Source organism: Rana temporaria, chromosome 1 (genome assembly GCF_905171775.1).
Source record: "Rana temporaria chromosome 1, aRanTem1.1, whole genome shotgun sequence".
NCBI classification, from domain to species: domain Eukaryota; kingdom Metazoa; phylum Chordata; class Amphibia; order Anura; family Ranidae; genus Rana; species Rana temporaria.
This window is the reverse complement of record NC_053489.1, coordinates 568,645,630-568,658,566: the sequence shown is the minus strand read 5'-3', so window position 1 is coordinate 568,658,566 and position 12,937 is coordinate 568,645,630. Positions and strand designations below refer to the sequence as shown.

At 43.9% G+C, this 12,937-nt stretch overlaps 1 protein-coding gene and 1 pseudogene across 10 annotated transcripts in view; both read left to right on the top strand.

Moving 5' to 3' along the window:
• The window catches only part of PCM1 (pericentriolar material 1), a 229,552-nt gene that overhangs the window by 97,039 nt on the left and 119,576 nt on the right, over positions 1-12,937 (top strand). For all 10 annotated transcript variants that reach the window (XM_040334550.1, XM_040334544.1, XM_040334515.1 and 7 more), the window contains 4 exons: positions 2,717-2,970; positions 9,084-9,241; positions 9,321-9,450; positions 10,977-11,114. In XM_040334550.1, coding sequence (XP_040190484.1) covers positions 2,717-2,970; positions 9,084-9,241; positions 9,321-9,450; positions 10,977-11,114 — 680 coding nt within the window. The remainder of the gene's footprint in view (positions 1-2,716; positions 2,971-9,083; positions 9,242-9,320; positions 9,451-10,976; positions 11,115-12,937) is intronic.
• On the top strand, positions 3,931-4,048 carry LOC120925166 (annotated as a pseudogene).

The window sequence follows — 12,937 nt, the reverse complement described above, 5'->3', positions numbered from 1 at the left end:
CACAATCTAACAAAAAAAAAAAGATTAGAAACAAAATGAATGTACATGTATCAGTCTAGGAAGGGTTTCAAAGCCATTTCTAAGGCTTTGGAACGCCAGTGAACCACAGCCATTATCCACAAATGGAGATAACTTGGAACAGTGGTGAACCTTCCCAAGAGTGGCCTGCCTACAAAAATTACTCCAAGAGCATGACGACGACTCATCCAGAAGGTCATAGAAGAACCCATAACAACATCAAAAGAACCCAGAACAACATCTAAAGAACTGCAGGCCTCACTTGCCTCAGTTAAGATCAGTTTTCATGATTCAACAATAAGAAAGAGACTGGGCAAAAATGGCATCCATGGGAGAGTTCCAAGGCCAAAGCCACTGCTGACCAAAAAGAACACAAAGGCTCATCTCACATTTCTCAAATCTTGACTATCCCCAAGACTTTTAGGCAAATATTCTGTGGACTGATGAGACAAAAATTTAACTTTTTGTAAGGTGTGCGTCCTGTTACATCTGGCATAAAACAAATACAGCCTTTCATAGCAAGAACATTATACCAACAGTCAGACATGGTGGTGGTAGCGTGATGGTCTGGGGGTGCTTTGCAGCTTCAGGACCTGGACATCTTGCCATAATTTATGGAACCAGGAATTCTGAGCTCTACTAAAAAATGTCCGGCCATCAGTTTGTGACCTCAAGTGCCCATGGGTTATGCAGCAGGACAATGATCTGAAACGTAACAGCAAGTCCACCTGCAAATGGTTCAAACAAAGCATAATTTAAGTTTTGGAGTGACATCGTCAAAGCTCACACTTAAATCCAATTGAGATGCTGTATCATGATCTTATACAGACCGTTCATCCTGGAAAACCCTCCAATGTGGCTGAAATAAAACAATTCTGCATAGAAGAGTGGGCCAAAATTGCTCTACAGCAATGTGAAAGACTCATTGCCAGTTATCGCAAATGCTTGATTGCAGTTGTTGCCGCCAAGGGTGGCACAACCAGTTATTAGGTTTAGGGGGCAATTACTTTTTCACATAAGCCAGGCAGTTTTGGACAGTTTTTTTGCCTTAATAAATAAAACCATCATTTAAAAACTGCATTTTGTATTTACTAGGGTTAGCTTTGTGTAATACAATCTTTTTGAGGATCTGAGTCATTTAAGTGTGACAAATATGCAACAAAATAAAAAATCTGAAACTTTTTCTCAAAACTGTAGCTTTTCTTTTTTGTACGTTTAAAATATGGCATAGTACTATGTTTACCTATTTTCATCAGCAGATGGGGCTTTTAACCACTTGGGCCCGATCCATTTGACTGCCCAAAGACCAGGCCACATTTTGCGATTCGGCACTGTCGCTTTAACTGACAATTGCGTGGTTGTGCGACCTTGCCTCCACAAATAGAGCTTTCTTTTAGTGGTATTTGATCACCTCTGCATTTTTTTTGTTTTTTGCCCTATAAACAAAAAGAGAGCGACAACTTTTTGCTGTAATATCCCCAAAAAATATATATAAAAATTATTTTTCCTCAGTTTAGGCCGATACACATTCTACATATTTTTGATAAAAGAAATCGCAATAAATGTTTATTGATTGGTTTGCGCAAAAGTTATAGCGTCTACAAAATAGGGGATCGTTTTTTATGGCATTTTTGTTACGTTTTTTTTTTTAGTAGTAATATTGGCGATCAGTGATTTTTATCGTGACTGCGACATATCGGACACTTTTGACACATTTTTGGGACCATTGTAATTTTTACAGCGATCAGTGCTATAAAAATGCACTGATTACTGTAAAAATTACACTGGCAGGGAAGCGGTTAAGTGTGTCCTAGGGAGTGATTCTAACTGTTGGGGGCATGGCTACGAGTGACACATCACTGATCGCTGTTCCCGATGACAGGGAACAGACGATCAGTGACATGTCACTAGGAAGAAGGGGGAGGTGTTGTGTTTACACTGACATCTCCCCGTTCTTCAGCTCTGTGACTCGATCGTGGGACATGTACGCCCATTTGCCTGTCTGTGCCATTCTGTCGACGTATATGTGTGTGCTCCAGTGTTTAATCGGTTAAGCTCCTTTTTTTTATGTTTCCAGTTTTTCTGGGTATATGTTGGTAGAATTCCGTATGAAAATTCTCGGTACATTAGAATGTCGTTCGAAAGTAGTTAAAGATTTCCCTTGCATTTTAAGTGCACACAAAATAATACCCCATTTTTGTTGGCAAAACTATTAATGATGTCATGCTGAGTAAATAAATATCAATCATGTCACTTTAAAATTGTGCACACTTGTGGAGTGGTGACAAACTTTGGTATCTAAAAATCTCTGTAGTTGGCTTTCTGGTTGTGGTCACAAAAATATAAATTTCATGTTAGTTTTTAGCATTGCTTAGGTTCAGTTCATTTGTCTATAACCGTGTTTCTCAACTCCAGCTCAACTTCTCAGCTCAATGCGCGCCAACAGGGCAAGTTTTCAGGCTTACCATTATTTTGCACAGGTGATTTGAGGCGTTTCACTGCCTTAGTAAATACCACAGCCATTTCATCTGAGGGAAATATTGTAAACATAACCTGTTGGGGCGCCTTGAGGACTGGAGTTGAGAAACGCTGGTCTATAATGAAAATGTACCTTGATTACAATTATTGTACACCAACTGAAAAAAATGCTGAATTTACTATGTTGAGAAAAGACTAATGGCTTTACCTTTTGTTGTAGAATGCCTGTACAATAGGGGATCTAGAGATGAAGAGCAACATCGCAATGTTGATCTGAATGATGCCGATGAAGATGCCGATGATGCAGATGACGATGCAGATGATGACGCAGATGACGACCAAGAGAGTGTGGTTTCTCTATCAAGTCGGAGCAGCGCCACTGAAGATGCCCAAACTATTGAATATGAGGAAAAATTCAACCGTCTTGTAGCAGCCAAACACAAACTTAAACAACTTCAGGATCTTATTGCAATGGTATGTTTTTATTTGTCATTATTTCAGATAGTTGTATCTGTGGGAAGGACAAAGGCTTAGATTATATCTGTAGAGGGTAAGAGTAGGCATGTTGCAGAACAAAAGCAAATAAAAAAGGCATTTGTTATCGGTGAGGCAGTTTTTATGACTCCTGTAAACTGAAATGCGCATGTTAAGTGTGGATTAACCACATTGTTAAACTTTGCACTGTCTGCTTAAAATGGTTCCAAAGGCAGAAGTTTATTTTAATTGAATGCATGCTATGCATTAAGATAAAAAAAACTTCCGTTAATACTTAAAGCGGGGGTTCACCCAAAAAAATGTTTTTAACGTTAGTTTGAGGCGAATTATGTGAAGCAGAATCGGGTGTTTTTTATTTTAAATCAATGCAGTACTTACCGTTTTAGAGATAGATGTTCTCCGTGGCTTCCGGGTATGATCTTCGGGACTGGGCGTTCCTATTTGATTGACAGCGTTCCAAAGGTCGCATACAGCGCGTCACAAGTTGCGGAGCGTCGGTGCTGCTCTATACGGCGCCTGCGCACCGACGTTCGGCTACTTTCGGGAACTCGTGACGCGCTGTATGCGACCGTCGGAAGGCTGTCAATCAAATAGGAACGCCCAGTCCTGCAGCCCATACCCGGAAGCCGCGGAGAACATCTATCTCTAAAACGGTAAGTACTGCATTGATTTAAAAAAAAAAAAACACCCGATTCTGCTTCATGTAATTAGCCTCAAACTAATGTTAAAAAATGTTTTTTTTCGGTGAACCTCCACTTTAAGCCCCATGTTGTTCCAGTGATGTTGCACGAGAGCCGCGGCTGTCCAGGACACAGCAGCGGACGCCAATAGCTGCTGTCAGTCAGTGAGCCAATGAGAGTGTGGGGGTGGGGCTGAGCCGCAGCTCCAAATCTAAATCGACACACAGAGTAGCAGCTTGGCTCAGGTGCCCCATAGCAAGCTGCTTCTCGGCTTTTTGGCTAAGATCAAGTGTAGTATCTGTTCTTATCAGTTGCCAGAGGATGCCAGAGGATACCTCCTATATGGGGGAGGGTGGATGCAAATCCAATGACATTATTGCACCTGGAAGAATGGTTTCGGTGGGGACTATGCTGTGCTGCCCGACAGATACTGGGGGCCGGCCAATGGTTGTATCTGAGCCATCTGGAAGGGTGCTCCTGGTGAGGATAGGTGGCTGCACTGGGTCTGGTCTTTTTACCGAGTCTTGGTCTGGCCTTCTGGCTGGCCGGTGTAAGTGCTGTCCCTGTCAGCGATCTGGTAGGAGGAGCTAGTACTGCCCTGGAGTGGTGACGGGGTAAGACCATGCAAATCCGCCGGGTTGATGGGGGCCTGGAAGGGTTAGTATTGGCGGAGACTGCTAGCCAAAGGGCAGCTCTCCCTAAGAAAACCTTGAAGGGCTCTCGATCTGGCAGGGGTGGAGGGCTGCACTGGCCGGTCGGGTGGTTGGATTTGGGACTTGAAAGCCTATGGTGCATGTGCCCCTGGAGTGGCAGTCCAGGGGTACAGGAATAATCACTGTGAGTGAGGGTCACTTTCATTTGTCGGTACCACGGTTACTGCACCAATACACGCTTTTTTAGCACCTGCCTCCTGGGCTGGGCCTTTTGGCTGGGACCGGAGGAATTTTTTATTCCCGGCCGGAGGGCCTGGCCATTGTATTGCACAATGGTCACTTCTTCACTCTCCTCTCCACTATCCCTTTCCCCACTTTATTTAATTTATTTCTTTGTTTGTCACGTTTTTGTATTTTTATGTTTTGTACACGTTTTTGCACCGTGTGATGAGTAGGGTACTGGTCATCGGGCCTGTCCTGAAAGTCTTGGGAGGGGGTGGACATGGCCTTCTTGCTTAGTTCGCCCTCTCTCATGGGGTCTCCCTTCGGGGGAGCCTCACAGAGTACTTGGGCGGGTCTGTTTCGGTAGACCCTCCAGAGAAAGGGGTCTGTTTGGCTTTGGCTGGACAGACCATAGTGTAAGTACCTTGTTCCCTGTCAGGAGCCTAACGCCCCGGGGGATTCAGGGCAGGGCCCTCTGATTTTAAAGGGACAAGTGTACCCGCTGCACGTTTTTGTGTCGCTCCTTTATGTTGTGCAAATTTTTTTGGCACCGGGTGAATTTTTTTGAGTGTTTTTAAAAAAAAAAAATAGTAAGCTGCTTGCTGTGGGCTCAATCGGCAGGTGGGAAGGGCCAGGAGTGCTGGCGAGGGACCGGAGATGAGGAGGATCTTTGCTGCTCTGTGCAAAACCACTGCACAGAGCAGGTAAGTAAAACATGTTTGTTCAAAAATAAAGATACTTTAACCGCTTGCTGACTAGCTGCGGCATGCTGGCTTGGCTGCGTGAATCGCCATAGCTGTACATTGATTTGTGCACTAGCTTCTGTGGGCACGCTCCCATTGGCCAGCGGGGGAGTCAATCAGCGGGTCTGGCCGGCGGATCGGGATCATTCTCCGCAGAGGCAGAATGGGGATTTTTTCCCGAAGTAAACAAGTCAGATATACGTTCTGATGGGATTACACTGAGATCTTGTCTTTCTGCTATGCAGGAAGACGGATCTTTGTGTAATCCCAGGCAGCCCATCCCCCATACAGTTAGTAAACACACCCAGGGAACACAGCCCCTTGATCACCCCTGATGTTAACCCTTTCCCTGCCGGTGTCAGTACAATGTTGGTGCATATTTTTGAGCACTGATCACTGTAATAATGTCACTGGTTCCCAAAAAAGTGTCAAAAATGTCAGGTGTTTGATCTGTCTGCCGCAATGTCAGTTTGCTAAAAATTACTAGTAAAAAAAAAAAAAATATGCCATAAATATATCCCCTATTTTGTAGACGCTATAAATTTCGCACAAACCAATCGATATACACTTATTGTGTAGCAGAATACATATTGACCTAAATTGATGACATTTTTTATTTTATTTTTTTAAATGGGTATGTTTCTCTTCCGTTCATGGACGGACTCAGCATCCTTTGACAGTAGAGTTATATCCGCTTCCTTTAGGAGAGTTTAGGCAGAAAAAAAGCACTTTAAGTGTTCACAACACATTCCTCAGTGCAGCTCCTCCCAGGGGGCGTGGCCCCCCGGGTGTAACCCACACCCTGTCAGGAGAGGTCAGGCACTTCTGGAGTCCTGTACTCTGGAGATTTTTTTCTTGCGATTTGTTTCGCTTTTTATTATTTTGTTCCTGCATTTTTGAATCCTGTGATTCTTCTATCAACAGCCGACTGGGTGACAGGCTGGGTCTTGACTCTTGTAGTCCCCCCCATGTTCGGCCATCGAGCGTATGCCGGCCCTCAGCTCAGCATTGGGACGTCCACGACAGGCCTGTTGCTCCAGGGACGGCCGGGGAACATCTTGTTCTAGGGCACATATATGACCGGCCTTTTATGGCTTTGTCACAGTATGTCTGGCCGACAGCCATGCCGTTTAGCGGACGTTGATTCTGTCTGGGATACCTCCAGCTGGTGGTCGCAGGACGGGTAAAGGGGTTGTAAAGACAAAAATATTTTCCTCTTAAATTAAAGTCTGACAGTAGCTGATAAAGTAAAAACTAATGTTTTACATTATAACTAGTTTGATACCTGTTGAAATCGAGCTGTTTTATTCACCTCCAGTGCTCCTGAATCATTATTCTCACGGACTTCCTGATTTGCGGTGCGCATTCATTCTTGCTACATCACGGCCTAATGGGAACTACAGTTCCCATTAGGCTTAGCCTCCATGCCTGTGAGGGATAAGAGAGCATCTTCACGCAGGGCTGTAGTCATAGGGAGGGGGTGAGCACATTCTGCTTTCCACCATGCAAAACGGCTCAGATGCTGGTGGAAAGCAAGAAGAGGAGAGACAGGAAATGGCATTTTCAAACCTGGATTACTGTATTTTGAAAGTCAAAAGGAAAAACGAGGTAAGTGATATTTAAATGCTCTTGCTTACAGCAATCAATTGATCTAATAAAAAAACAAACCTTTAGTGTTCCTTTAAAGTATGTCTTTGACCAGGAAATGGACAATCATATATTTACATATTGTTAACTAGCAGTAAATGAGCTTTAAAGTGTGTAGTACACCAACATTTAGTTACCATGCACTTGCAATAAAAAGTACCTTTTTCAAACTGACCACACTAGGGCATGGAAGCACATCCAGTACAGCGTGGTCCATTTGCCTCTGTGCAATCTACTTGGGAGCACAGCCCGTCTGTATTTCAGTGGTCAGACTTCTTCTGATATGCCCCCCTGAACAGCTCTTCACCAGGAAAGTCCATGTATTCCCTTTCTCTGCCTCCTGCAGACGCGCCCCTTGCCCAGTTATCAGTGTGTTCCTGTCTCTGCATTTGTATACTTTTAAGGTGTTAAGTTCATTTTCTTGCTAAAGCAGTCACAGCCTGTCAGTTGAAGACTGGGACTCTTTGCAGAAGCATTTGGCCATCTCCGGTTTCAAATCCACCATTACCTGGTCAATACAGCCAGGGAACACATCTAACCAAGCAGATCTGTGCATGGTTAAATGGTGTCAGGGTCAGGAGAGACATTGGGATCTATTAGACCCCTAAAGTCTCCAAAAATAATACTTGTCACCTGCTCAGTGCTATCACAGGGGTTTTATTAACCCCCTGTCATAGCAATCAAGTAAAAAAAATAAAATAAAAAAATAACATAAAATGTTTTTTATTTTTTTAATTGCTGTAACCCCCATACGCTAACACATGCCCACGCATTTGTAAACTACAGTCACGCCACACATGTGACTTATCCCTGCAAACGTCAAAGCGGGGGGCATTCATTCTAGCACAAAAGCTTCTTGTTAACTAAAGATTCTTGGGTACTACCTGTGCATGCAATTTTAAGACTTGGCATGTTTGGTATCTATTTACTCAATGCAACCTCATCTTTTACATTTTACCAAAAATGGTTATTTCATGTGTGTTGGCACTAAAATCGATTTTAATATTTTTTTTTCCTGAAAAATTTAGTTTTAACAGTTATCGTGACCAAAAAATGTGCAACTATCATATTTTTATTCTACAGGGTCTCTGCTTTCAGAAAATATATAATTTTCTTGGGGATAAGTAATTTTATTACAAAACATTTAAGATCTTTAACCACTTCAATACCAGGCACTTGCATCCCCTTCCTGCCCAAGCCAATTTTCCGCTTTCTGCGCTGTCGCTGTTTAAATGACAATTTCATTTCATCAGAATATTTATAATTTTGTTCCCACAAATAGAGCTTTCTTTTGGTGGTATTTGATCACCTCTGCGTTTTTTATTTTTTGCTAAACCAATAAAGACCGAAATTAAAAAAAAAAAAAGTTTTGCTCTTATTTCTGTTTTCTCTTTCACTGATGGACACTGATAAGGCGGCACTGATGATAGGCGACACATGGGCACTAAAACACTGCAAAGATGGGTACTTATGGGTGGCATTGATGGGCGGCACTGGGCACCGATGGCCATTGATACGTGGCACTGATATGCAGCACTCATATGTGGCACTGGTAGGCATAGTAGGTGAGCACTGGCAGCTGCCTGGCACAGATTGGCATTTCCCTGGTGGTCCAGTGTGGGTGCCCCATCCCTGTTGGTCCTGGGCGGGCATCAGAGGGGGGTGGGGGGGGGGGCGGCTGCACTGATAAACAATCAGCATAGACCCCCCCCCCCCCTGTCAGGAGAGCAGCCGATAGGCTCTTCTCTACTCGCGTCTGTCAGATGCGAGTAAGGAAAAGCCGATCAACTGCTCTTCCTGTTTAAATCGTGTCCAGTCGCGATTGGACACGGCTGATCACATGGTAAAGCGCCTCCGTCGGAGGCTCTTTACCGATATCGGTGTAGCGGTGTGTCAAACTGACACACCGCACCACTGATCGCCGCAATGCCGCGCCCCCAAGCGCGCTCGGCGGCTATTATCCTGCTGGACGTCATATGAAGTCCAGTCTGGATAACTAAACCACCACACGGCCGTCATTTTGCTATAGGCCGGGTGGGAAGTGGTTAAATGTGTGCAAAAATGAAAAAATGTCCCTAGAACGGAACTGGTAAAAGCGATAGAATATTTTTAAAGCTTATCTGTCTATATTTTCTCTTTTAATTTAGTATGATGGTGATACAGAGTCCGAAACAATGCCAGCTGAGAGATCTGCCAGTGGAGATCATTCCTTACCGGAGGAAGCAAGCCCTAAACAGCAACCAAATAACACACAGCCCAATGTGTCTAAAACACCAAAGGATGTAGCGCTTAAAGAACAAGCAAGGTAAGTTTTATATTTGCATATTTTGTGTAACGTCAGCTTTGCTGGTGCTCCCTCCTTGCTAACCATTTATATTTTGCAGGGAGAAATTTTATGAATCTAAGCTACAGCAACAGCAGAAGGAACTAAAGCAGTTACAGGAAGAAAGGAAAAAGCTTATTGAAATACAAGAAAAAATTCAAACTTTAAGAAAGGCATGCCCTGATCTACAGGTTAGTAAAATTCAAAACGGGTTTGTGTGGAGATCTTTCTATTTGTACTGTGATCTACACAATTGGAGAAATTAATAGAGCATGAGTGGGCATTCCTTGTCCTGTTGTAGGCAGCAGTATGGCTCTTCAATTTTCACACATTCAGGAAACTGACACATTTGCCTGAAAGGTTAGTTTACCTCTAATGTAAACATTGCAGTGAAGTCAAGGTGCCCAAGTAGCTTAGAAACCATTATGAAGGTAGATAAATGTATCTAGCTTAAATTTGCATACCTGTAGGCCAACCACACCCTCAGCAATGGACAGTGTTTACCGGGACATTTCTTATTGTTCCTCCTGTTGCGCTGATTTGTGGCACTTTAAATTCTAAGAAATGTAGTTCTCCTTATTTTCCTTTTGCAAATTAGTTGTAAATTAGATCACTTTTCGATTACTAGGCACTGAACTTCAGTGCCAGATCACTTGGACAAAGCAGGAAATAGAGCTTTGCATCTTTTAATAACGACAGTATGATATCTGAATTGAACGGGTAAGCAAGTTGTTTAAAAGAAAAAAAATTACGGTAATTATCGGCATATAACACGCACCCTAACTTTAAGAGGGAAGTTTCAGGAAAAAACGTTCACATCCCCCTGCATATAACATGCAGGCACAGTTTACCCTTTATTTTCAGGGTAAAAAAATGAGTGTTATACGCCAATAAATGCAGTACTTTGCACATGATTGGGAGCTATTGTAGGTGTAATCACTGCAGAGATTAATTTTAAGGTCACAAAGGGGGGCTAACCCTTGCACGCATTGTGTGGAGGTATGTAGATTTAGCATCATCCATCTTGGCTTTTGGTCACCGGACTTGATGGTTAAAGCAGAACTAAAGTCTTAAATAAAAATGTGAGCAGGTGGACTGTTGCAAAAGAGACATGCAATATATCTTCTCGAATAAAATCTACCTGCCTGCACATAGTCTTCTTTAGAATGTTACTGCATACTTGTTCCAGGTTAGTCATTCAGAATGTAATAAAGCCATAGACATCTAGCATTTTCAACAGTAACTTAGCATAAACATATTTCTCTCAGTACAGGTTTTCTTTAACCCTGCTTGTGACTTGGATATCCTAGGGCTGCTTTGTAATGGTAAATGATAAAGCACAAAGCCTAGCAAGTGTAAATTCAGCCTACATAGTCTACAAGCAGTGTTGATGGCCTCCCTTTCTGCTGTTTCTGTGAACAGAGCTGGCCGGAGTCTGCAGAATTTACACAGGTAGACATGGAATGACCAACTTTCCATGTGACCCAACCTAAGGCAGTTAATCAAACATGCCTGTGTTTTTATGGTTATTAAGGAATTAGGCACAGGAGCAGCATATTTCGAAGTAGATCTATTCTGAAAAACAGATTGTGCTTTTGAAATAGAAAGTTTATTGTAGCATCAAGGAGGTCTGTCTCGCATTCAGCTGTTTTAGAAAAGTGACTGAAGAAGGGATTGTGCTCTCATTAGAATATCTTTTTTTTTTTTTTTTAATTAGTTGTCATCCAGTTTTAAGTCGGACCCAACAACCAGGAATTTACCAACTGCTTCTTCTACGTCAGAAGTTAATGTAAGCAATGCTGCAGCCGTTCCGAACATGCCAGACCCTGAAGACTCCTCGTCGGTGGATAATGAGGTATTCATAATATCTAAAGCTCCTTAGATTAATATTTCTCATTTTATGAAATCTAAATCTCAGGTTACATTTGTCTGTTATAAAAAAAAGGCCTAAGGCTGACGCAGTGCTAATAAATGAAAAAAATATATAAATATAAAAAATGAACGATAAAAATTCTTAATAAAATATGAATATTGAATATAAATTGTGAAGAAGGTATAAATGGAGCAGCTAGCACTAAAGTTCAGCACAAAAAACTCAAATACAGTAAATCAATGAAGTGCAGCGATAAAATTTCTCTTCCGTTCATGGACGGACACAGCAGCAATTGACCTTGGGGTTATATCCACTTCCTTCAGGAGAGTTTAGGCAGAAACAAAGCACTTTAAGTGTTAACAACACTTTCCTCAGTGCAGCTCCTCCCAGGGGGCGTGGTTCCCCGGGTATAACCCACACCCTGCTCTAGCAGCTTTCAGTTTTTTTCTGCCTAACGACAGGAGAGGTCAGGCACTCTGGAGTCCCTGTACCCTGGATATTTTATTCTTGCGATTTTCTCGCTTTTTATTATTTTGTTTCTGCATTTTCTGATCCTGAGATCTATCTATCAACTGCCGACTGGGTGACAGGCTGCATCTTGATCCTTGTAGTCCCCCCATGCTCGGCCATCGAGCGTGTGTCGGCCTTCAGCTCAGCTCTGGGTCGTCCACGACATGCCCCGTTGCTCCAGGGGTGGCCAGGGAACTACATGTTCCAGGGCACACACATGACCGGTCTCTATGGCTTTGTCACAGTGTGTCTGGCCGACAGCCATGCAGTTTAGCGAACGTTGGTTCTGTCCGGAATGCCTCCGGTGGTCGCAGGATGGGTAAGTAGTGGCCTCTTGCCCTGGCATGGTGGTATGGCTGGTGCTTTCCTGGGGAGGTCGAATGAGGGTCCGCCCTGCTTTCCTCTCTCCCCTTTTCTCCCTCCTTCCCCATGCTGAGTGGCGGCTGTAAGGGGGGGGGTCCGCCTGGGGCTCTGTCACTACGGGGGGCTGTGCTGCTGTGTGGTGTTATTCATTTTTTGTAGTGCCTTTCCTTTTTCACCATTAAAGGCTTACTTTTTTAAGATTCATTGGTGTGCAGCTGTCCATACCCTGCCTTCAAGTTTTTGCCTCATGCATTGCAGGCACCCACCTGTTTCTGCTCACACACCTGAGCAAGCAGCAGCTTCTCCCTTCTTATTAATTTGTTGTACTGGAGTTGCTGTGTGTGCTGGGCTGTGTTTTCTGCTGTGTCACTGTTGCTTTAAACACGTGTATGGCCGCCATTTTGCAGCCCGCGAATTGCTTCCTGAGGGACGGCGCAGAGCGGACAGCACTCTCAGCGCTTCAGCAGCACTACAGCCTGGCCGGGTGGTGAGTTACCTGGGGGTCCCCTGCTCTGTTTTGCGGCCGGGAGGGTGACCTGTGGGTCTCTGTTTTGCAGTACTAGGGCGGCATAGCAGTGGGTCAATATGGAGTCTGGACAGAGGCTTCTACCCCAACCTTGCCGGAGTTAACCCTTAGTGCCCCTGCGGTCTCTGTAGAGCCCATACGGCAGTCCCTTAGGCGTTTCTCGCCAGGATTGAAGTGACAAGCGGCCAGAAGGCGGGTATAAACCCTCCCCCTGCGCCTGCTTCTGGGGAAAGCTCTGACACGGAACCAGATCCTGCTGTTGGCTCTGGTTCTGTCATGTCAGATATTGCAGGCTTAGCCCACACGGTCAGTGAGAATGAAGAATGACTCTGCTTCAGGGTCAGCGCTTGATAAGGCGTCTTGTTGGAGCTCTTATCACTGCAGTGCGGGATACTCAAAAACTTGA